Below are 22673 nucleotides of genomic sequence, written 5' to 3'. Positions count from 1 at the left end.
TCTATTCTTACACTGCTTTGCGGGAAATTCAAAACCCAAAAAAAACATATCGCGCTAAATAAAAAAATTCTAGAAAGGCCTCTGCTTGTAATTTAGCATTTCAATGGATTATTTCAAACAATATACGAATATTTGCAACATGACATAGGATGGATAAATTGAGGACCTTCCATTTCATGATTGCAAATATGGCGACGTTTATTGTTCTTTCAAGCAAAAAGATACTGTAAGGTAGATGTACTGGCGAATTATTCAGTAGTTAGAAACCATTGTAGCTGATTAATTTAGTCTGAGTAAGTAAAGTAATTGGTTTTCGTAATTACTCTTTGGGACCAACCAAGAATATTATTTATTTGATATTTTAACTCAGCACTTTTTTATGTTGCCATGTTAGTTTAAAAGTAGAATATAGGCACATTGAATTGTAAGTTTCCATACATTTAACTTGTTTTAATTCGACTTATCTGGTTGAGAATCATCACGTTATGTTTGTAATAACAGCTGGATGTGTGCAAGCATTTGTTATTAAACTAGTAAGAGTGACGTAACAGTTTTGTCTTGTTCTACCACAGGTGGCGACAGAAGAAGTTGTCTTTCTTTCAAGACCTTGGCATTCCAGGACCAAAACCAAACCTTTTCTTTGGAAACTTGAGAGAATTTCAAACCAAGGTTTCGAAACAATATACTTAAATTCTAATATTTGAAACAAAATTCGAGAAAATCTATTATTCTAAATTTAAATGAAGTTTCTTAGAAGTTCAAAAATTTTTAAAAATCAACGAATTGGGAGTTTTGAACTATCACATGAACATGTTTGGTTTCAGTTTTGTTTAAATATGAAATACAACAATTAAACCATTTTTACGACTTATAATGTTTCCTCTCAAGGTCTAAGTTTACAGAATAAGGATATTGGGATTTCAACATTTTTAAATCAAGTAAAATATTGTAAAAATGTAAAATGTGGGCTACGAAAAATAAGATATAATAATAATTCTTTCGATAGAAACATTACAAATAAATAGTTTAAACACGAAACGTGTGTAAAAGATCTGTTTACAATTAAACAAAAACAAGGACTTGTTTTAATAGACTCTACTTTGTAGAGTAAATTGTACTTGTACTACAGGATTAATAATTGTCAGTTTGTTGGCTCAAGCTTAATGATTCTCAGAAGTGTATTGGAAAGACAATTAACTTTATCATAATTGTTTTCGATTACAGCGTTTGTTAAATTTTTACTTTATCTTCAACATACATAATTAATGTATATATTTTTCTCTCTATTAAAGGGTGCTATTAAATGTCATGAAGAATGGATAAAAAAAGTATGGGAAGATTTGTGGGTAAGTTGTTTTACAGCTTTCAGAAAATGACCAAATTGTTAACGTGAATTTTTATTTATTTAAATGAGCGCCATCTATAGAACAGACGTTGAAACTTTTCTCTAACTTCATTCTGTTAAAGCTAGACTACATCAAGTACAAATATTATAGACAGGTTTACATTTATCTCTACAATAAAGACTATTGGTTCTTTCTGGGAAGTAACACGTATGAAACTGGACATGATATTATATATATTTGTTCTAGTCTGTTGTTTTACAAACATAAATAAAATATTAAGAACAACATAAATGTGTTTAATATGAGGCTATATCTAACAAATTGAAAGAAAAGGTAAAAAAATATCTTATTTGTGTTACTAACAAACTAATCATATGTAACATAGCATTATCCGAGATAGATAAAGATAATATATAATATACTAATACACATTTCTATCAGATATTTGCTTGACCTTTGACCAATAGAGACCATGTCTTATGTAAATATCTTTATCAAACATCCTTACACAATGTTAAAAGACCCCAAACAAATTAGAAAAGGTCCTGTTTCACATATCTTCTTGAACATCTGTTACTAAACACTGCATAATTTATTTCCTAGATACTACTTCGGACGATTACCTATGATTATCGTAGCGGATTTGGACCTTTTGAGACAAATTCAAATCAGGGATTTCCAAAAGTTTACAAGTAGACCGGTAAGAAAGCGCCACCTATAAACTAATTTGAAAATCACAAGTTTATTTTACAAACAATGTTACACTTGTAACATTTTAAACAACAAGGGTGTTGAAAAGTGACAGTCTATTATAAGGATAAAAATGTGTCAATAATTAAACCATAACACTAAAATAACTGACAATTTCCTTTCCATAACTAGTTCAGAATATTCTTAGAGAAATTAATCAGTTACTTTTTTGATTAAGAATAAATATACAAAAATAAATATCTGTCCTTTCGACGTCACGGACATCGAAGCCAAACTCTAGTATTCTAAGTCTGCAGAAATACTTCTGTACTGTTGGGACACACACATGTTGCAAAGTCTAGTCTTGAATATTTTTCGCATTTTCCTACAGGTGTTATGCGTGAAAGTTTGATAAAAATCTAATATTATATAAAACATTATGCACCTGTCTGTCTGTCTTTCGGTAACGCAATGATGTCTTAGCAATATATTACGTAATTTAAGTAGTTTGGCTTCCTGTCAATTATAAGCAAATAGTCTACTATTGATTGAAAATTAAAGACATACTGGAGTAAAATATACAAAGAAATTGAATTTTTTGACAATTTGAAAAGATTTTTGTTTTGTTTTGTTTTTAATTTCGCGCATAGCTTCTCGACGGCTATCTTCGCTAGCCGGTCCTAATTTAGCAGTGTAAGACTAGAAAGAAGGCGGCTAGTCATCACCACACACCACCAACTCTTGGGCTACTTTTTTACTAACGAATAGTGGGGGTAACCGTAACATTATAACGTTCGAACCCGCGACCCTCTGTTACGAGTAGCACGCCTTAATACGCTTGACCATGCCGGGCCAATTTGAAAATATATCTTTGTTGAATTGTCAATTTACGACTGAAAGGACGTAAATATATTTTAGCAGACATTTTATGTAATGTATTGAAAGTTTATAAAAAGGTCTATCGTTAAGTCGTAGAACATTATTTATTGATGGTATTAAGTGTGGTGAAGTTTAGCCCTGATTCAACTAAACCAAAAGTGTACATAAGTTACAGTATTGATTTACCTCGTTATCAAATATAATTTGTTTTTAACAAAGGCTTAACTAGAGTTAGGACTAAAACAAGTGAAATTGTGGATTTAAGTGTCTACTAAAATAATTCTTTTGTATTACTAAAGAAATGCGAATTAAAAGACTTACTGTTGTACTTTATTAATTTGGTCCCAGATGTTGTGAGGATCTCTGCTAGCATTTTTTTTATTAAAACCAACAATAAACACACAGAAGAATGGAAGACACGAACCTATCCAAAATAGTTATTGCAGTCGTACATCTTACACGATCAGTGAATCACTTAGAAAAATGTCTACCAAACATCCATAAACATCATTAATTTTTGTTTCTCAATATGCCCCTATACTACTTTACGTCTGAGTGTTCAACGGTAGAAATGAGGGCTTATAATGCTGAAAATAAGGTTTTGGTACTCGTATTTGGTAGAACGCAGACAGCCCATTCTACAGTTCGCGCTTACAAGACACAAACCAAGACATTTATGAAACACTTTTCGACGAAACGTTGTTATTGAGTTAACAGTAAGTGGTGAATTAATGTTCTTTAACCTGTTGACTGTCAAGTATTTCAGCTGCTACAATACAACTCTAATGCTTCTTCATTTTGTAACTTTCTTCGTGACGCCTTTTTGGATAGAAAGTGAAACAATTTGTAAGTAGGTCAAATGCATGTATGGTGTTGACATCTAGCGTTGAAGTTAGGTATTTTTGAGAACGAATTAACTCGTCCGTGGCACTGTGTTACCGATCGGCTTGGACGAGTTATCTCGTCTACGGCACTGAAGAGGTTAAAACAAATAGACTGTAGTAGGAATACTGTTATTAGAACAGGTTAAATCAGGGGTTTATGTGTATTTTCCCAGGTGAATCTGGTAATCTTACTGACTTAAAGCACTAAAACTGGAGTTAGATTCCCGGCGGAGGACAGAGAGCAGATAACCTGTCGAGAATCTTTATCCTAAAAACAAGAATTTTAATATTATAATTACTGATTATTAGTATAGTGAAATAAACAATAAGAATAATGATTTTAATGATACCAACGCCTTAAACAGTTTATTCATAAGACTGCTTATAATATTCTTTACTTTACTGTTTATTAGGTGAACTTTCAGACGGCCCGGCATGGTCAGGTGGGTTAAGGCGTTTGATTTGTCATCTGAGGGTCGCGGTTTTGAATCCCTCAACGCAACAAACTTGCTCGCTTTTTCACCGGTGGGGGCGTTATAATGTGACAGTCAATTCCACTATTCGTTTGTAAAAGAGTAGCCCGAGAGTTGGTGGTAGGTGGTGATGACTAGCTACCTTCTAGTCTTACACTGCTAAATTAGAGACGGCTTTGTGCAATAAACCAAGCTTCTCGACTATTTGTTACTTTCTTCTTTAAAATATTACAAATGTTGTCTTTTGTGTAGTTTTCAGTAACTTTCATTTCAATCTTCATCTTTACTTTAGACGTGTTTTACTTAACTAAGCTGTTCTTATAATAGTTGTATTATTATAGTTACATTCTTATTATAGTTGTATAATTATAGTTGTATTCTTATGATAATTGTATTATTGTAGTTGTATTCTTATGATAGTTGTATTATTATGGTTATATTCTTATTATAGTTGTATTTCTATGATAGCTGTATTATTATAGTTGTGTTCTTATGATAGTTTTATTATTCTAGTTGTATTCTTATGATAGTTGTATTATTATAGTTGTATTCTTATGATAGTTGTATTATTATGATAATTTTATTATTATAGTTGTATTCTTATGATAGCTGTGTTATTATAGTTGTGTTCTTATGATAGTTTTATTATTCTAGTTGTATACTTATGATAGTTGTATCTCATCAACTGTTTAAACGTATAAAATCACGCTTATCTCCACAGATGTTAATCCCTGGATGTATTCAGCCAATTAAAGAATTTCAAGCACAATTTGTTTACAAACGTGGAAAACACTGGAAGGAAGTTCGTAGTCTCATCACTCCAACCTTCAGTTCCAGTAAGATGAAACAGGTAAGTATTATATTTAGTCTACAACTTAAACATTGTTTTAACACGTTCTTGAAACAGTAACTATCGTCAGACACTTCTTACATACATCTATATTATCATCTTTTACACGTTTAAACAATACTGTAGAGATTACAGTGTGATAATACAATTTTAATTATAAATATAATTTTGATGGGAATAGCCTTAACAATATTAAGGAATAAATAGATTTATTTTTCTGGTTCATTTGTCCTTTAACTAATCCAACCTAAGTGTTGCTGCTCTAGAGGCAGGACAAAAGAAGAAAAAAATTATAGGTTGTATCTACAGAAATATTGAATATAAAATATTATAATATTATCGTAGACGTCACTGGTTAAAGAACATATAGTTATGTTTAGTTTCGGGATCCGTGACATAGATAGCACCATAAACTGATGAAACAAGAATATAAAACAGAGGATAGCTACTAAGATGACAAGTCGATAGAAATGGTGTCATTCGAGGTTAGGTCAAAATTTCTGACCTTGTTTTCTTGTAAAAAAATAGCATAAGAGATGTAGAGGGCGTTCAATTGAAGTCTTTATGATTGTTTAAAAAATGATAATTTTAATTTTTTTTCGTATTTAATGGTGAGAATGGTAAGATTACAGGACACGGATATACATTTGGTAAGATAGAAGTTATTTAACATAGCTTTATTTTTGTAACAAGATGGTTGGTCTTCGAACGGATTGCCTTCAAATGTGTTAGAAGCAATTACTTTAAGGGAGGTTGAGGAAAGTTTGATTACTATTTGAATTATAGGTGATGACATCGAGTTTGTCAGTGTTTAGTTTAATTTAATAGGTAGGACAATCTAGATGGACCAGATGGTTCTTTGCTGCCTTTGATGCAATGTTACATAATTTAGGTTTAACGTTGATTAGTTTTACTTGAAATAAAATCAGGTTTGTAATTTTACAGATAATTTTACGTTAATATAGATATGTATAATTTTGTAATTATTATATTTATAAATAATTAATATAGTAAGGGTAATTCTATACATTTAATTTTAGAATTCTTGTAATTAATTATACAGTCTGCAATAAACTAATTTGGGTTTCAGATGACACCAATCTTGCAGAAATGTCTTGAGGTCCTAATGGAAAAAATTGCCCAAAAATCCCAAACAGAGGAAGACTTCGATATATACGAGATGTACCAAGAATTAACCGTTGATGTCATTGGTCAAACGGTTTTTGGAATCCAGACGAATGTCCAGCATAATCCAAACAATCCCTTTCTAACCAACTCCAGAGCTGTTGCCAACACTCAGACTTCCGGGTTCTTAATATTTTTATTACGTATGTTTGAGTTAGGTTTAATTTCGTTCAAAAGGTGAATTTTGGTTCTTTGTTTCCACCAGTCGTTTATTTTTCCAGTTTGTTTTCCAAAGTTAAATATATCCAATAAACAAGAGCCTGCTGTATTACAAACACATTTTCAAACAAAGATTAGAAACTGCAGAGTGTGTGACATCAATGTCTAATATACAATCAGCATAATAACTGAAAAATAGACTATCGAAAATAAAAGTATCGAATCCTCACATTTGCGGCAATTATTATTACACCTATACAGTACTAGTAATAAGAATACACCACACATATATATCGAATAACGATCTTAATTTAATTAATGTACTAATTAATTTCATTTTATCTTTATTCTGTAAGATATCACAAAATATTTAACATTCCGTTAAGAATTTCTTAGCAAGCAAAAACATGTGTTTGACTCTGTACGTGTTTCATAACTTCTATTGAGAGTTAACATAATTTATCCTTACTCTCAGTCTCTTCATAAGACAATATGAAATATCCATTGTTAAAAAATTAATAAAAGTATAGTTAATGTAACTGAATAATTCATAAATTACTTCGTAATCTCTAAATTTGATCTGAACCAAATTTTAATAAAACCTCAGATTTTACAATTGTAAAGTACATAATTGAAATACTGAAGATCCCATAATTCTTATTACGTTGGTCATTTTGTACGGAACAGGATACACAAGAGATGGGATTTTAAGAGGGAATGAGGATCTTGTAAGAATGAAACTTCGTTTTAAAAATGTATATCAGAACGCCTGGAATGGGTGTTATCACCTTCATTGTCAAGCAGAGAACAACGTTTCGACCTTCCGAGGTCATCTTCAGGTTAACCTAGGAAGGTTGAAACGTTGTCCTCTCCTTATCAATAATAATGTTAATACCCATACCAGCCGTTCTGAGATACATTTTATTTCAAATGGGTTTCTCGTCATAAAGAAAAAAACTCCGTTTTAACGCTTCTTGTGATTTACATAATGTCAAATTTTCAAGTTCTGAACAAAATTAAATTACTTCTGAGCGGAGCATAAGTTGAATGTTTTAATCTTTGTATGTAAATAATTGTTCATTTAGAAGTTTCAATGGAGATTTACTAAAAACGACCTTGATTTTAGTGTGTTTTCCTGAGCTATATAGCATCCTTTATCCATTGCGAACACTGGTGGATTTCATATGGCATCAGATATTCTCAACTCCAGGAAGATCCTTAATCGAAGGAGTTACGAAAGTAATAGAGGAAAGACGACAAAATCCAGCTGTAAGAACGTTTCTGTCTTTCATCATATAGATAATAACTGTTACTTTTACTAAATATTCGGGAAGAGACAATTCCAAGTCAATTAGTCATAAACAACTCTAACTCTGAAGTGGTTTTGAACTAATTTAATTTAAAGAACAGAGTTTATTATCATCATCAGATATCAATATCTACTGCATGTGATAAAACTGGACTTTTACTAAGTAGATCTGAGAACTGATACAATAATTTCGTGATGACAATAAATCCACTTGAAGTGAAAGTGTATCACAAGACGGCTGGTATGGGTGTTAAAACGTTTATTAAAATAAAGTAAAGAACAGCGTTTCCACCTTCTTAGGTCATCTTTAGGTTAACAAAGAGAGTTTTCAACTGACCGTTGCCGGGCACATGTGTTAGGAAGGAAAGTGTGAATGGTTGCATAATTGTAGGGGGCGCTACAGTATATGTTGGGTTATTAATTAGTATAGGTAGAAAGGTGTTCCTTTATATTGGTTTAATTTTGGTTTTGGCTCAACATGGCCAAGTGGGTTAAGGCGTTCAATTCGTAATCTGAGGGTCGCGGGTTCGAATCCCCGTCGCACCAAACATGCTCCCCCTTTCAGCAGTGGGGGCGTTATAATGTGACGGTCAATACCACTATTCGTTGGTAAAAGACTAGCCCATCACTAGGCGGGGGTTGGTGATGATTAGCTGCCTTCCTTCTAGTCTTACACTGCTAAATTAGGGACCGCTAGCACAAACAGCGCTGGTGTAGCTTTGCCCGAAATTTAAAAAAAAAAATTGTTTGAGTTATTTAGTACAGCTTCTTTGGTTTAGTTTATATTTCTTTCTTTACTTAGTGCGTGAGTGTTCTCTATGGTTATGTTTATTTGATTTGTAGTGTTCAAAAACGTGTGAAGGTATTATTATTGTGTTCTTCATACTGGTTTCCATTTTCCTGCTTGTTTCTCCAATATTGAAGTCGTGACAGTTGTTGCATTTTTTTATAAATAATGTTTGTGTTCTATTTGTCAATGTAGTTTTTACATGGTATGTACTTTATTTTTGTACCTGGTTTTTGAATACATTGGGTGTTTAGTGGAATGTTGTGTTTTGTTATAAGTTTTTTTCTAAATGTTGGTTATTTTTTCGCTGATGTCGGGAACATATGATATGCAACAGTATAAGGTTTTGTATCTTGTTGTATATTGGGATTTATTGTTTGTTTGTTGTTGGTCTAGGTGTGTGAGTATAATTTCTTTAACAGTTTTTTTAGGAAATTTGTTGATGTTGATGAAGTGTTGTTTTATTTTGTTTATTTCATCGTTAATTTTATCATGTGAACACAGTTTTCTGGCTGTGTTTATTTGGTTTCTTCATATGTTCAGTTTTTGTTTTGTTTCATGGACGTTTATTGAGTAGACCTGAAAGTTATACAATAATTTTAAGCCTGAACGACGTGTTATGTTTATATCAGTTAAGTGTCATGTTAAGAAATCCGTAAGGTTTGATTTACTTATCTGAAATTATTCTGTTCTATATTGAAAATATGAAATGTTTTTTTATCAGTATCGAACCTCTAATGTTGTATGATTCGATCCGCAGCCTAACACACTAGACACGAGGTCATACTTGGTTTAAGTGTAGGACAAGTTAATATAACACTATGTAACAAAATTGTTACTTTTTCCTGTTCCTGGGCAGAAAGTGCTATTTCCTAATTGCTTATGCCTGAAGTAAATGGAAAAGACCTATTTTTCTCTTCAAACTTTGCTTTTGTGACCTGGGTAATGAAATTTTAAATGTACCCATTTTCCAGAACATTCCAGGCAGATTCAGTGCTGAGTTGGTGATAGAGAATTTTCAAGAACTTTCTAGAATGTTATAGAACTTACAAGAATTTTCAAGAATGAAAGTATGCAAGTCACAAATCAAAGGAAACGTCACCGATATTTTCAAACATCTTCATTCGTCAAAATGAACTCTGCTTTTGCCACAATGTATCCGGTTTGTTTGAGGCAATTGGAATCAGAACAAATGGCAACTCTTCATTGACAGCCCATCCTGAAGCTTTAAAGCTGTGCTGCTTAACCACGGGAATAAGTATCCGTTTCTATCCCTGGCTCATTCGGTGTACCTCAAAGATGAATACAACAGTGTCAAGATCTTGCTAGAAGCCTTGAAGTATGATGACTATGGCTAGGAGGTTATCGGAGACATCAAAATGGTGGTATTCTTGATGGGTCTCCAAGGAGGCTTTAAAAAGTTTTACTGTTATCTTTGCCTTTGGGACAGCAGGGACACCGCAGCGCATTACAACAGAAAGCACTGGCCACAACGGACCAAGTTCTCTGTGAGGAGGCACAATGTCAAGTGTGAGCCACGAGTGTCCCTCCAGAAGGTGTTGTTTCCACCATTGCACATAAAATTGGGTCTCATGAAACAATTTGTCACAGCTCTTGATAAGGAGTCTGCAGCCTTCAAGAACCTTCGTGACTTTTTCCCTAAGCTGTCTGAGGCAAAGGTCAAAGCTGGTGTCTTCGTTGGACCACAAATAAAGATCCTGGAGTGCACAGAATTCCTCAAGAAGCTCAGTAGGAAGGAAAAAACTTGGGGCAGGTTTGTCGCAGTGGTTCGGAGCTTCTTGAGCAATCACAAGGCAGAAAATTATGTGGAACTGCTTGAGGCTCTGGTGAGAACTACGGCAGAATTGGCTGCAGAATATCCCTGAAAGCCTAAATACTCAGAGGAGCAAGGCAAGCGTTCAACCATGATATACTAGACTTTGGACGCCGCTACCAAGGATCGGATAACGAAAACATGATGGGAGGCTATATTTGGAGGCTGATACTTGAAAGTGATTTACATTACAATCGTAAATCTCGAGAAACTACTCACTTCTAAACATTTTTGTATAACTTTAGCATAAATACATGTATATCTTGATTCATATGTTGTTTTATTCAGACCTTAAGTAAATGAAAATGTGCAAATTTGCCTGTTTTTACATAGAAAATAGGTTAATATCAAAATTTCATTACCCAGGTCACAAAAGCAAAGTTTGAAGCGAATAATGGCCATTTTCTGTACTTTTACAACAAAAGCAATTAAGAAATAATACATACTATCTGGGAACAAAATTTGTGTTACATTCAGAAAATCAGTTGTCAACAACTCTAAAACTGCATGAATAACAAACGGATTCAATAAAATACTGGTATTGGACATTTACGTGTTTCTTTCTGATGACAAATGTAAAACTGGATCTATCAAAAATATATTCGATAACAAAATAATGTCTGATGTTTAATTAATTTCATTTAATTAATTGATAAATAAAAATGTATTCAATAAAATATTACTGTTTAAATATGTATTTTAATGGTGTTGTTTTGAATTAAGCACAAAGCTACGCAATGGGCTATCTGTGCTCTGCCCACTAAGAAACTCGGTTATTAGCGTTGTTAGTCCGAAGACATACCGCAGAGCCACTGGGGGGTTATTTTAATGACAAATGTAAGTTGCACTCGTAATGAAAAACGAACTATAGCACCTTGATACAATAATTAGGAAGTTATTGTTAGATATTTTCGAAACTTGGAATTATTCACTATGTCAAAATGAATATAACTAAGATGAACACATATTTTATGTTTCATAACTTAGTAATTCTCCTACAAATAACATTCGTATTTTACTGCAAAATCGTTTTATTGGTTAATCACCATGTTATGTATATATAAATGTTTTCTCTTTTTTTAGCTTCAAAGATCTGATCTTCTGCAGATGATGTTGGATGCTCGAATGGCTAAAGAAGACATTGAAAATGTCACTGCTAAACACTTGACAGCTGGTGTAGACGAGCCAACAAAAGATGTTTCTAATGATGAGAAAGGTGAACATAAAAATAACACATTTCAAAGATTAAAAACAAACTACATTCTTAAATTACCTACAATAATGACGAAGACACGAGTGTCTGTGAAACAGTTTTCACTCAAAAACTACATTTAATGTTATAGTCTAGTAACGTCAGTTTATCGGATTGTTACATCGATGTAAAATTACATGTGAATTTCAGGTTGTTGACTGAATATATATATATATATGAATTTAACGTATATTTAATTATATAAAAGTGCAATTAGGAACCTGGTAACAGTTTTGTAGGTCAGAGGTTTACTTCACCCTCGTTTTACGAGAAATTGGTCAAGCATAATATCTACTGTTTCATAAGATAATTATTATTCTACAGAACATCACTTGGAACTGTGACGTTGTAATTTGATTCTGATACCCTTCTGTTCTCTACCTTTTAACAAACTGTAGATATTTACAAAACATTTGAAACTTCGATTTATTTGTAAATATCATATGTTTACATCTTTACTTATTCCACTGATCGTGAACCAAAACTCTCTTGATTTTTTTTTTTTGTTTACTTTGTCTCGGAAGTGGTTATTCAGCAACTAAAAGTCCATCCAGACCAGGTCATGTTACTATATTTTACCTGTATTTCGTTGTATACACGTTTGTCCATTTATTTGATTAGACAAGAAGAAACAGATGAAGTTTAGTACAGATGTGGAAATTAAAGCAAATTGTATCACTTTCTTATTGGCTGGGTAAGTCTCTTGCTCACCTATTATGGTAAGTACAACATTTATGTAAATTTACTGTACTTACACTATATAGTATGTGTATGGTTAACTGTATTATAAAAGAAGCAAGTGACGTGTTTTTTTAGCACTGTATGTAAAAAATATCTTTCAAATATTCATATTTGTCTAATGATGACATATCCCAGTCAACAACACTGGTAAACTTGAGTAACAATGAAAGTCTTTATAACATTCTGTAAAATTGACGGAATGAAGTTCATACACCAACTGTGAAAGTAGTAGCAAGCAAAGGGAGCTTCATTGTGGAGTGTTTTCGTTTTGGTTTCTTTTGAATTTCGCGCAAAGCTACATGAGCGCCATCTGCGCTCGCCGTCCCTAATTTAGAAGTGTAAGACTCGAGGGATGGCAGCTAGTCATCATCACCCATCGCCAACGCTTGGGCTACTCTTTTACCAACGAATAGTGAGATTAACTGTCACTATATAACGCTCCTGCGGCTGAAAGGACTAGCATGTTTTGTGTTACGGGGATTCGAAGTCGCGACCTTGTGATTACGAGTCAAGTGCCATAACCACCAGTCCATGCCGGACCATGTTGTGGAGTGATGACTGTTACTATGATAACTACTTCCTTGTACTCTCATCGGATTGGCTGTTGAAACCAGTTTGTTCGTTTGTTTTTACTTTTGTTTTTCTATGTGCGGAAGGATGAGGAATTGTAGTGATATTTAAGTCTTAACAAAATTCTCCGTTTGTATCTGTTCAATAAGGTTATATGTGCTTCTGTGTTTTCTCATAGCAAAGCTACATCGAACTATCTGCTGAGCCCAACGAGAAGAATCGAACCTTTAATTTTAGCGTTGTAAATCCGTAGGCTTACCGCTGTACTGGCAGTGAGCATGAGGTTACGATTCTGTAAAATTATTATTATTTGAATATTCAAAATGTTTATGCCGCGTTTCTACTTATTACACATAAATAATAGATACAAAATATGTTTCTCAGTTTTCTTTAATTCAACAGCTATGAAACAACAAGTACAGCTCTCGCTTTCACAACCCATATACTGGTCAACCGACAAGATGTCCAGGAAAAGATTCGTGAAGAAATAAACGATGTCATAGGACAAGATGTAAGACCTGAATTTTATTTGTATCTAACATATAAAGTAGAATTCTGGACTAAAATCTTCAATAATTTCAGTTTTAAAACCTTTTCAATAGATTGTTATTCTCAAGTGTTTGAAAAAGTTTGTAGCCAATTTATTGTAAATACATTTTTAACGTGATTTCCAACCGATATATTATTTATTTCATTTCTTTCTTAATACTGTTTTTTTAGGGTGTCTTAGATTACAACACAGTGAACAAACTGCAATATTTAGACCAAGTTTTCTCAGAATCTCTGCGACTGTATCCGCCAATTATCACGTGAGTTTGTTCTTCATTTAGTTCAAAATGGCGCCCTTTACCAAAACCAACATCTTTGTAAAATACCACACAAAACACTCGCTTCCAAACATGTGAAGCTGTGTTTATAAATAATCTAAGTTATTTTGTACTGAAACTGGTGTACTCATTTTAATTCACGTAAATAACTTACTACAAAAATATGCTAGTTTTTTTTTTTATATTCATGTCAGTACTTTAGTACAAAGAAGGATATTTAAGATACAATGTTTAAACAATATTGTCTCATTTAATTTTCATGAAATTAACGTTTTCTCAAAGATGAGGCAAAAATTACGGACAAAATATTTTACCAATTTCCAAAATTTTCAGAAGTGAATTAAAGATGTCATAATTATTTATCGATACCTTTACCAGTGAAAACATGTGAGGATTTCCTCGATTCAATTTGAAAGAGATGCTATTCTATTGGATAGTGATAATTATCTTCCACTACCTCCTGACGATGCTAAACGAGCAATGAGACAACGAAAACATGTCTTTTTTATTTTTATAGGTTTATCAACAGAGTTTCTGACGAGGATTACCAGCTAGGTGATTTTAAAATCCCCAAAGACACTACCATACAGGTCCCTGTTTGGTATTTCCATCACGATCCAGAGATCTGGTCTGAGCCATACGAGTTTAAACCTGAGAGGTAAACACTAAATAGCTAATACATACCTATAACTTTGTGTTACTTTTACAGATTTATTAATATTTTTCTTCGAAAACATTTCTTTATTTTGGAGAAAGAATTATGAACATGTATAATTTGAAACTCAATTGTCATAATGTCATGATATACAGGTTTCTCCCTGAAAATAAGAAGGATATCCACCCTATGGCCTATCAAGCGTTTGGATCTGGACCGCGAAACTGTGTTGGTATGAGAATGGGGCAACTACATGCCAAACTAGCTTTGGCTAGAATCTTACGCGGCTACAAAGTAGTTCCTTCTGAGAAAACGGAAATTGTAAGTTTCTCATTTTAGAATATAGAGAGGTGAAAACAAAACAAGTTTATTCACAAACATAGTTATATGAAAATTATAATTTTGTTACAAATAATGCAATAAGTACATAAAGATAAATCACAAAGTAAATACTAAAATAAGTATAAAAATAAAATATTACTTCTGATCAAATTTAAACTGTGTAGCAGAGATTTTTTACTTATTTCTTGTGTTTCAGGGACAAATACAATATAAGATCAAGTTTCTAACCATTGGTCCAGTACATGGCATTCATGTGAAAGTCGTTCCTGTTTAGTGATGGCCTCTAGTGGAAAGAACTATTCATATAAAATAAGAGTTCTTTAATTACCTTCGTAAATATATCAGCTGAATCATTAATATTATTTACTCTATTTTTGTGGACTTTAGTTTTGAATCAAAATGTGTTACTCAGTTTCTGTATTGATGGGTGGAGGTGTATTTATATAATTAAAATAAAGTGATTGATGTTACGTACGGTTCTTGTTATAATTAATCTTTGTGGATTTGTAATACACTGGAAACATAAGTTTGTAAAAGTTTGTAATGCGATTATTTACTATTTCTTATTGATGCGTATGAAAGGTTGATTTTAAAAGTTTCAGAAAGGATTCAGTGAATAAGTTGGTTTTTTTTACACAATTTTTTTTCTGTGGATGTTGAAGGTTCATTAAGATTGTGAGGAATTATACATTTATGTAAATTCTTTACAAAACTAGCAGGAAATGTCGTTTATAAATAACAGTTAAAGTGTAGAAGTTTTCCTTTTTGTTTGTTAATGATTAATAATGATATCTGTTTAAACTCTAGGTGACATTCTCTTTAGTGAATATTTTTTTCTGTTTTACAAGAATCGTGAAAGGTTTGCTTACTCTGTTACTACAGTGAAATCTCTGTAAAAGATGTCAGTATACGGTCAGCACTGTGGTTAAAGAATTCTAAGCCTATATTTAGAGAATCTCTATATGCTAAATATTTACTTCTGAATTAAAATATATATCTACTACTTCAGTAAATTATAAATATGGAGATTAGAGTGTTGACTGCAGCTAGATGCTTCAGTCACAATTACTCCAAACAACCTGGACTACCGGCTGACACTCCAGATAGGAAGATACGACGGCCTAATGCCTCCAAACGAACCTGACTACCGGATGACCCCCATATAGAAAGATACGACAACCTGGAATCGACAGCGCTGTCCTTTTCCTCACCTTAAAGCTATGTTGATGAGATCTGTTTCTATTACATTTTAGCTGCTTTTGATTTTAAATTTTAAAAGTACCTAGCACTAGTCTATTTGAAGTTTGAACAAAGCGTTGATATCTTTCACAAGAGATTACATCAAAAGCAGACCATTTCTTACAAAACAGATGGTCCTCCACTGGTACAGCGGTAAGTCTACGAATTTACAACGCTAAAATCAGGGGTTCGATTCCACTCGGTGGACTCAGCAGATAGTCTAATGTAGCTTTGCTATAAGACAAAATACACAAAACAGATGTGTGAATGTTTCAAATAAACAAAATGCTCAAAACAGCTGAAACAGACCAGAATAACAACTCGTACATCTTTGTAATATCATACGTTACCTTCACATACACACAATCCTGACAGGGTTTTTTTTAGGAATAAGTTTAATATTACTAAGGAAATATTATCCCACAGGGGTGCTCGAAGACTAAACAATCCTACATTAACCTCGCACTTGGTAGAAATTAAGGATTTTGACTACATGATTATTATCAATTTGGGTTAAAAACATTGGTGAGTTTAACATGGAACCGGTCAGTACGAGTCTCGCAGGAGTGGCAGCTGCCAAAGCGAAGGCGCTATCTTCTCTGTTACTACCAAGGTATTTAATTTAAAAACTACTCCATGCATGTAGACAGTAACATGAACATGGAACAGTATGCAAACGATTTGGCAAAGACTATAGACCGTTGTTAATAACTAATTTTAGGCCTAAGACAGGTGGACTTGCAGATTTCGGTGTTTAGGATTATAATTATTTTGTATTATTCTAAAAGTTACGTATTTAAAGAAATACTGTGGCTATAAAGATGCTCATTTGACCACAAATGTTTTGTGGTTTCTGCTAGTAAATATTTAATAATCAAAACCAAATCTCAAACAAAGGTAAGCGATTAAAATAGTTAAGTGTTATTATAATTGTTTGTTTGTTTTTTTAATTTCGCGCAAAGCTACTCGAGGGCTATCTGCGCTTGCCGTCCCTAATCTAACAGTATAAGACTAGAGAGAAAGCAGCTAGTCATCACCACCCACCGCCAACTCTTGAGCTACTCTTTTACCAACAAATAGTGGGATTGACGGTGACTTTATACAGCCATACGATCATGTTTAGTATGACGGGGATTCGAACCAGTGATCCTCAGATAAGGAGTCCAGCGCCCTAGCCACCTGACTATACCATGCTCTAGATTGAATGTTTTCATTATTTAAAAAACAAATAATATTTTAAAAAACGTTACGTTTGTAACTGCAATTGATCTACTCAGTCATACAATTGGGAAATCCTTATTTACAAAAGGGCGGGATTTACGAGCTTATGACAGTTTAAAGAAAACGTAACATTTGAACAATTTTCAGGTAAAATGGGTTCTACTGAGTTTAAGAATTGGAGGACAAAATCACAAGATCGTAAAAAATGGGTGTAAAACTAATAACCAGAGTCAGAACCACCAAGAATAAGGCACATACATTCACACAGAGCTTCAAGTTCTTAGGTGCCTAAATTTGTAGATTTCTTACGATGGTGGAAGGACAGAGGAAGGTGAAAAACACAGGCAGCCTTTGAAAATACACGTTTAATTGTTGTTCACAAAAATAGTAAACTATTAATCGAATGAATATACTGGTTATTAATTATATATTTTAATATGAAAAATGTTCATTTTCAGTACTATAAAGGTTGCAAATTGAATTATGTATCACAGTTGTACATAAAATGTTCATATTACGTATTTTAACACTTTATTATGGGTTACATGGATATTGAAATTATGAAATAAATCAAAACGGTAATGCATGAATAATATAGTTTTGTACATTTATGTAATTGAAATGAAACATTTTTCGTTAACAGACTGGGACACGTAAGCATATAGGTCATACTATGAAGACATTCTGTAGATTTTGTGGTGATACTTTTGTGGGGACACTTGTAAGAATGAAAACTTTACGTTAAGACTTTGAGTGATATCTATAATGCCAAAGTTTGAAATTTTGAACAAAAATGAACTATTTATGAACGAAAATACAGTTAACGAGAACTTAAATTTAATTATCTAGTATTTGAATGTTGACAATGCTTAATTTAAATTTATACAGAGATTTACTGATAAATGGCCTTGATTTTTAGTGTGCTTACCTGAGCTTTACAATATCCTTTATCCAATTCGGAAACTGGTGGATGTCATATGGCATCAGATATTCTCAACTCCAGGAAGATCCTTAATCCAAGGAGTTACAAAAGTGATAGAGAGTAGACAAAGGAATCCTGCGGTAAAACATTTTCTGTTTCTCATCATATCTGTAATAACTATTACTTTTACTAAAGCCCTTCGCTAGTACAGCGCTATGTCTTCGGATTTACAATACTAAAATCAAGGGTTCAATTCCCCTCGGTGGTTCACCAGACAGCCCGATGTGGCTTTGCTCTGATAAAACACACACACACTTTTACTGACTTTTCGGAAAGAAACAATTTCAAATTATCACGTGAAATAGCCATAAAGGATTATAAATCAGAAGTGGTGTTTCAAGTAATTTCTTTCAAAGAACGGTATTTCTCATCAGAAATCATTCTGCTCTGCGTGTGTTGAAACTGGACTTTTATAAAGAAGATCTGTCAATTTATGTAATAATGTTTACTCGCCAAGCACAAGGTCATATGGCCAAGCGTGTTAAGGCATGCGATTCGTAATCTGAGGGTCGCGGGTTCTCATCCCGATCGCGCCACAAATGCTCGCATTTTCAGCCGTAGGGGCGTTATCATGTGTGGTCGATCCCACTATTCGTTGGTAGAGTAGCCCAAGAGTGGGTGGTGGGTGGTGATGACTAGCTGCCTTCCCTATAGCCTTACACTGCTAAATTAGGGACGGCTAGCACAGATAGCCCTCCAGTAGCTTTGTGCGAAATTCCAAAACAAACAAAAGAAGGTCATATTTGGTCAAAATATATTTGAATGCCTTTTAATCTAAAGTATTCTTGAGAATATCAGTTATCAAACAACGCTGAAAACTGGATGAATAACAAAATGATTCGATAAAATACTATTGGTGGACATTTACGTGTTTCTATTTAAAGATAAATGTAAAATAGGATGAAAACAAATATATTTGATGAAATACTACTTTTTGATACATAAGTATTTTTAGTTAGTTAACAGATAAATGTAAGTTATACTCTTATTGAAAACTAGAGTATATATTAATTAGGAAGGTATTTTTAGATATTTTCAAAACTTAGAATTATTCACTATGTTAACACGAATATAACTGAGATGAACACATATTTTATGTTTCATAACTTAGTTATTCTCCTACAAATAACATTCGTATTTTACTGCAAAATCGTTTTATTGGTTAATCACCATGTTATGTATATATAAATATTTTCTCTTTTTTTAGCTTCAAAGATCTGATCTTCTGCAGATGATGTTGGATGCTAGAATGGCTGAAGAAGACATTGAAAATGTCACTGTTAAACACCTGACATCTGGTGAAGACGAGCCAACAAATGATGTTTCTAATGATGAGAAAGGTGAACATAAAAATAACACATCTCAAAGATTAAAAACAAACTACATTCTTAGAGTATCTACAATAATGACCAAGACACGAGTGTCTGTGAAACAGTTTTCATTCATCAACTAAATTTAATATTATAGTCTAGTAACGTCAGTTTATCGAATTGTTACATCGATGTAAAGTTACATGTGAATTTCAAATTGTTGACTGAATAAATATATGAATTTAACGTATATTTAAATATCTATAATTGCAATTAGGAACCTGGTAACAGTTTTTAGATTTATTCGACCCTCGTTGTACGAGAAATTGGTCAAGCATAATATTTACTGTTTCATGTGATAATTATTATTCTATAGAACATCACTTGGAACTGTGACGTAGTAATTTGATTCTGATACCCTTCTGTTCTCTACCTTTTAACAAACTGTTGTACATATTTACTAAACATTTGAAACTTCGATTCATTTGTAAGGTAAACATGTTCACATCTTTACTTATTCCACTGATCGTGAACCAGTATTCTTTCAAATTTTGTTTTGTTTACTTTGTCTTAGCAACGGTTATCCAATAGCTACAAGTCTATCAAAACCAGGTCATGTTAAACTGTATTTTACTGTTCTTAACGAAGCATATACCTATATTTTAATCAAGGTAACTGATCTGATGTGCAAAAAAAGATACAGAACTGGTCAAATCTTTATTTGGTTACGTTGTATTCACGTTTGTGTATTTATTTGACCAGAAACTTCGAAGGAAGGGAAGAAACAGATGAAAATTATTACAGATGGGGAAATTAAAACAAATTGTATCACTTTCTTATTAGCTGGATAAATCTCTTGTCCACGTGCTGTAAGAAGTACAATATTTATGTAAAATTACTGTACTTACACTATATAGTATATGTGTGGTTAACTGTATTATAAAAGAAGCAGTTGAAGTGATGTATTTTGTCTCTGTATGTGAACAATTTCTTTCAACTATTCTTGTATTGAATATTTGTTTAATGATGGCAAACCACAGTTAACAATATTAACATTCTCACATATTGACGCGATGAAGTTCACAGATGAACTGTGAAAATAAGTATTAATTAAAGGGAACTTTATTATGGATTGATTTCTGTTACTCAAGTGTCTTAGTTATTTCATTGTGCTCTCATATGATTGGCTGTTGGAAAGTGAAAACCAGTTTGTTTGGTTTCCCTACTTTCTGTTTGTATGTGTGGAAGGATGAGGAAACATATTGATATTTAAGTTTTAACAAAATTATCTGTTTTTATGTCTTCTTTAAGGTTATGATGCTACAGTGACTACATGTCATATATTTATACGATACTTTTGTTTGATGATATAAGAATATAAGATGTATCACAAAGTAAACAGTAAAATAAGTAAAAAGTAATAATTATTTCCGATCAGATTTAAACTGTGTAGCACAGAAATTTTTTACTTATTTTTTCGTAATTACGATCAATCCAACTATTCGTTGGTACAAGAGTAGCCCAAGAGTTGGCAATTATACCTTTGTATGTGTTCTTTAAGGTTATGATTCTACAGTGACTACATGTCATATTTATACGATCCTTTTGTTTGATTAATAACTGTATGAAATTAAACTCATTCAATTTACATACTAGTGTTTACCAGTCTTCTGTTGGTATTTTTCATATTGTATAAAACGTACACAAACTGTACTTACTCGTTTCGAGAACATTTTTGTAGTAAATAAAATTATTACATTAAATGTTTTATTAAAACATAGAAAGATGTCATAAAGGTATTAGATATTATTATTGTTGGAATATTCAAAATGTTCATGCTGCTTTTCTACTTATTACATAATTATCATAGATACAGAAACAGTATGTCAGTCTTGTTTATTTGAACAGTTATGAAACAACAAGTTCAGCCCTCGGTTTCACAACCCATATACTGGTCAACCGACAAGATGTCCAGTATCTGTATCTAAAATATAAACTAGAATTCTAAACTAAAATCTTCAATCATTTCTGTTTTAAAACCTTTTCAATAGATTGTTACTCTCAGGTGTTTGAGACAGTTTATACTAAATTTATCGTGAATATATTTTAATAGATTTCTAATCAAAACATTAAATATTTATTTTCATTCTTAATATTGTATTTTAGGGTGTCTTAAATTACACCACAGTAAACAAACTTCGATATTTAAACCAAGTTTTCTCGGAATATCTGCGATTGTACCCTCCAGTTGTAGGGTACGTTTGTTCTTCTTTCAATTGAAAATGGCGCCCTTTACCAAAACCAATATCTTAGGTGTAAATTATAATCAATAATCAACACCAAAACGCTCAAGCTATATTCATAAATAATCTAATTTATTTTGTACAAAAACTGGTGTATTAATGTTAATTCAAATGAATCACTTACTACAAAAATATGCTAGTTTTGTATACTCAAGTCAGAACTGTCCTATAAATAAAGATACTTAAGACACGAATTTAAAAAAACGTCCCACTTTATTCTCATTAAATTAACAGACAAAACATTCCAACAATTTGTGAAACCTTTACAACTGAATTAATGATGTCAGGATTATTTATCGACACCTATATCAGTGAAAATATGTGAGGATTTTCTCAGATCCTTTTGGAAGAAATACTATTCTATTGAATAGTGGTAGTAATCTTCCACTACTCCTAACGATGCTAAACGAGTAATGAGACAAGAAATACATGTATGTTTATTTGTTTAGATTTGTTAACAGAGTTTCTGACGAGGACTACCAGCTAGGTGATTTAAAAAATCCCCAAATAAACTGTCATACAGGTCCCTATTTGGCACCTCCATCACGATCCAGGGATCTGGTCTGAGCCATACGAGTTTAAGCATGAGAGGTAAACACTAAATACGTAATACATACCTATAACTTTGTGTTATTTTTACAGGTTTATTGATATTTTTCTTCGAAAATATTTACTTTTAGTTGGAGAGAGAACTAGGAATTTCCTGATTTGAAACTTAGTTGTTATAATGTCATGATATACAGGTTTCTTCCTGAAAATAAGAAGGATATTCACCCCATGGCCTATCAAGCGTTTCGATCTGGACCAAGAAACTGTATTGGCATGAGAATGGGGC

At 32.5% G+C, this 22673-nt stretch overlaps 1 protein-coding gene and 1 long non-coding RNA gene across 2 annotated transcripts; both read left to right on the top strand.

Annotated features, from left to right (window-relative positions):
* The first annotated feature begins 602 nt into the window (after positions 1 to 602).
* On the top strand, positions 603 to 15257 carry LOC143247546 (cytochrome P450 3A11-like). The gene is made up of 13 exons (XM_076495818.1): positions 603 to 669; positions 1293 to 1346; positions 1950 to 2046; positions 4994 to 5122; positions 6213 to 6450; positions 7593 to 7735; positions 11480 to 11612; positions 12270 to 12342; positions 13362 to 13470; positions 13680 to 13768; positions 14304 to 14444; positions 14597 to 14762; positions 14980 to 15257. Exons 3-13 carry the CDS (start codon positions 1972 to 1974, stop codon positions 15055 to 15057), a joined length of 1374 nt encoding a protein of 457 aa, XP_076351933.1. The 5' UTR covers positions 603 to 669; positions 1293 to 1346; positions 1950 to 1971; the 3' UTR covers positions 15058 to 15257.
* A 1657-nt stretch (positions 15258 to 16914) lies between these two features.
* Positions 16915 to 22673, top strand: LOC143247555 (uncharacterized). The gene is made up of 3 exons (XR_013026609.1): positions 16915 to 18305; positions 19433 to 19565; positions 22582 to 22673. It is a non-coding gene; the product is annotated as an uncharacterized LOC143247555 (long non-coding RNA).

The sequence above is a fragment of the Tachypleus tridentatus genome, chromosome 3 (genome assembly GCF_004210375.1).
Source record: "Tachypleus tridentatus isolate NWPU-2018 chromosome 3, ASM421037v1, whole genome shotgun sequence".
Lineage (NCBI taxonomy): Eukaryota > Metazoa > Arthropoda > Merostomata > Xiphosura > Limulidae > Tachypleus > Tachypleus tridentatus.
This window is presented reverse-complemented; position numbering and strand designations above follow the sequence as displayed.

Bases quoted from the DNA above. Each gene is read 5' to 3' on its own strand.
- LOC143247546 (XM_076495818.1), top strand. From the start codon at position 1,972: ATGATTATCGTAGCGGATTTGGACCTTTTGAGACAAATTCAAATCAGG. The intron at 2,047-4,993 runs GTAAGAAAGCGC...TTATCTCCACAG, and splicing joins AAAAGTTTACAAGTAGACCG to ATGTTAATCCCTGGATGTAT. The intron at 12,343-13,361 runs GTAAGTCTCTTG...TTAATTCAACAG, and splicing joins ATCACTTTCTTATTGGCTGG to CTATGAAACAACAAGTACAG.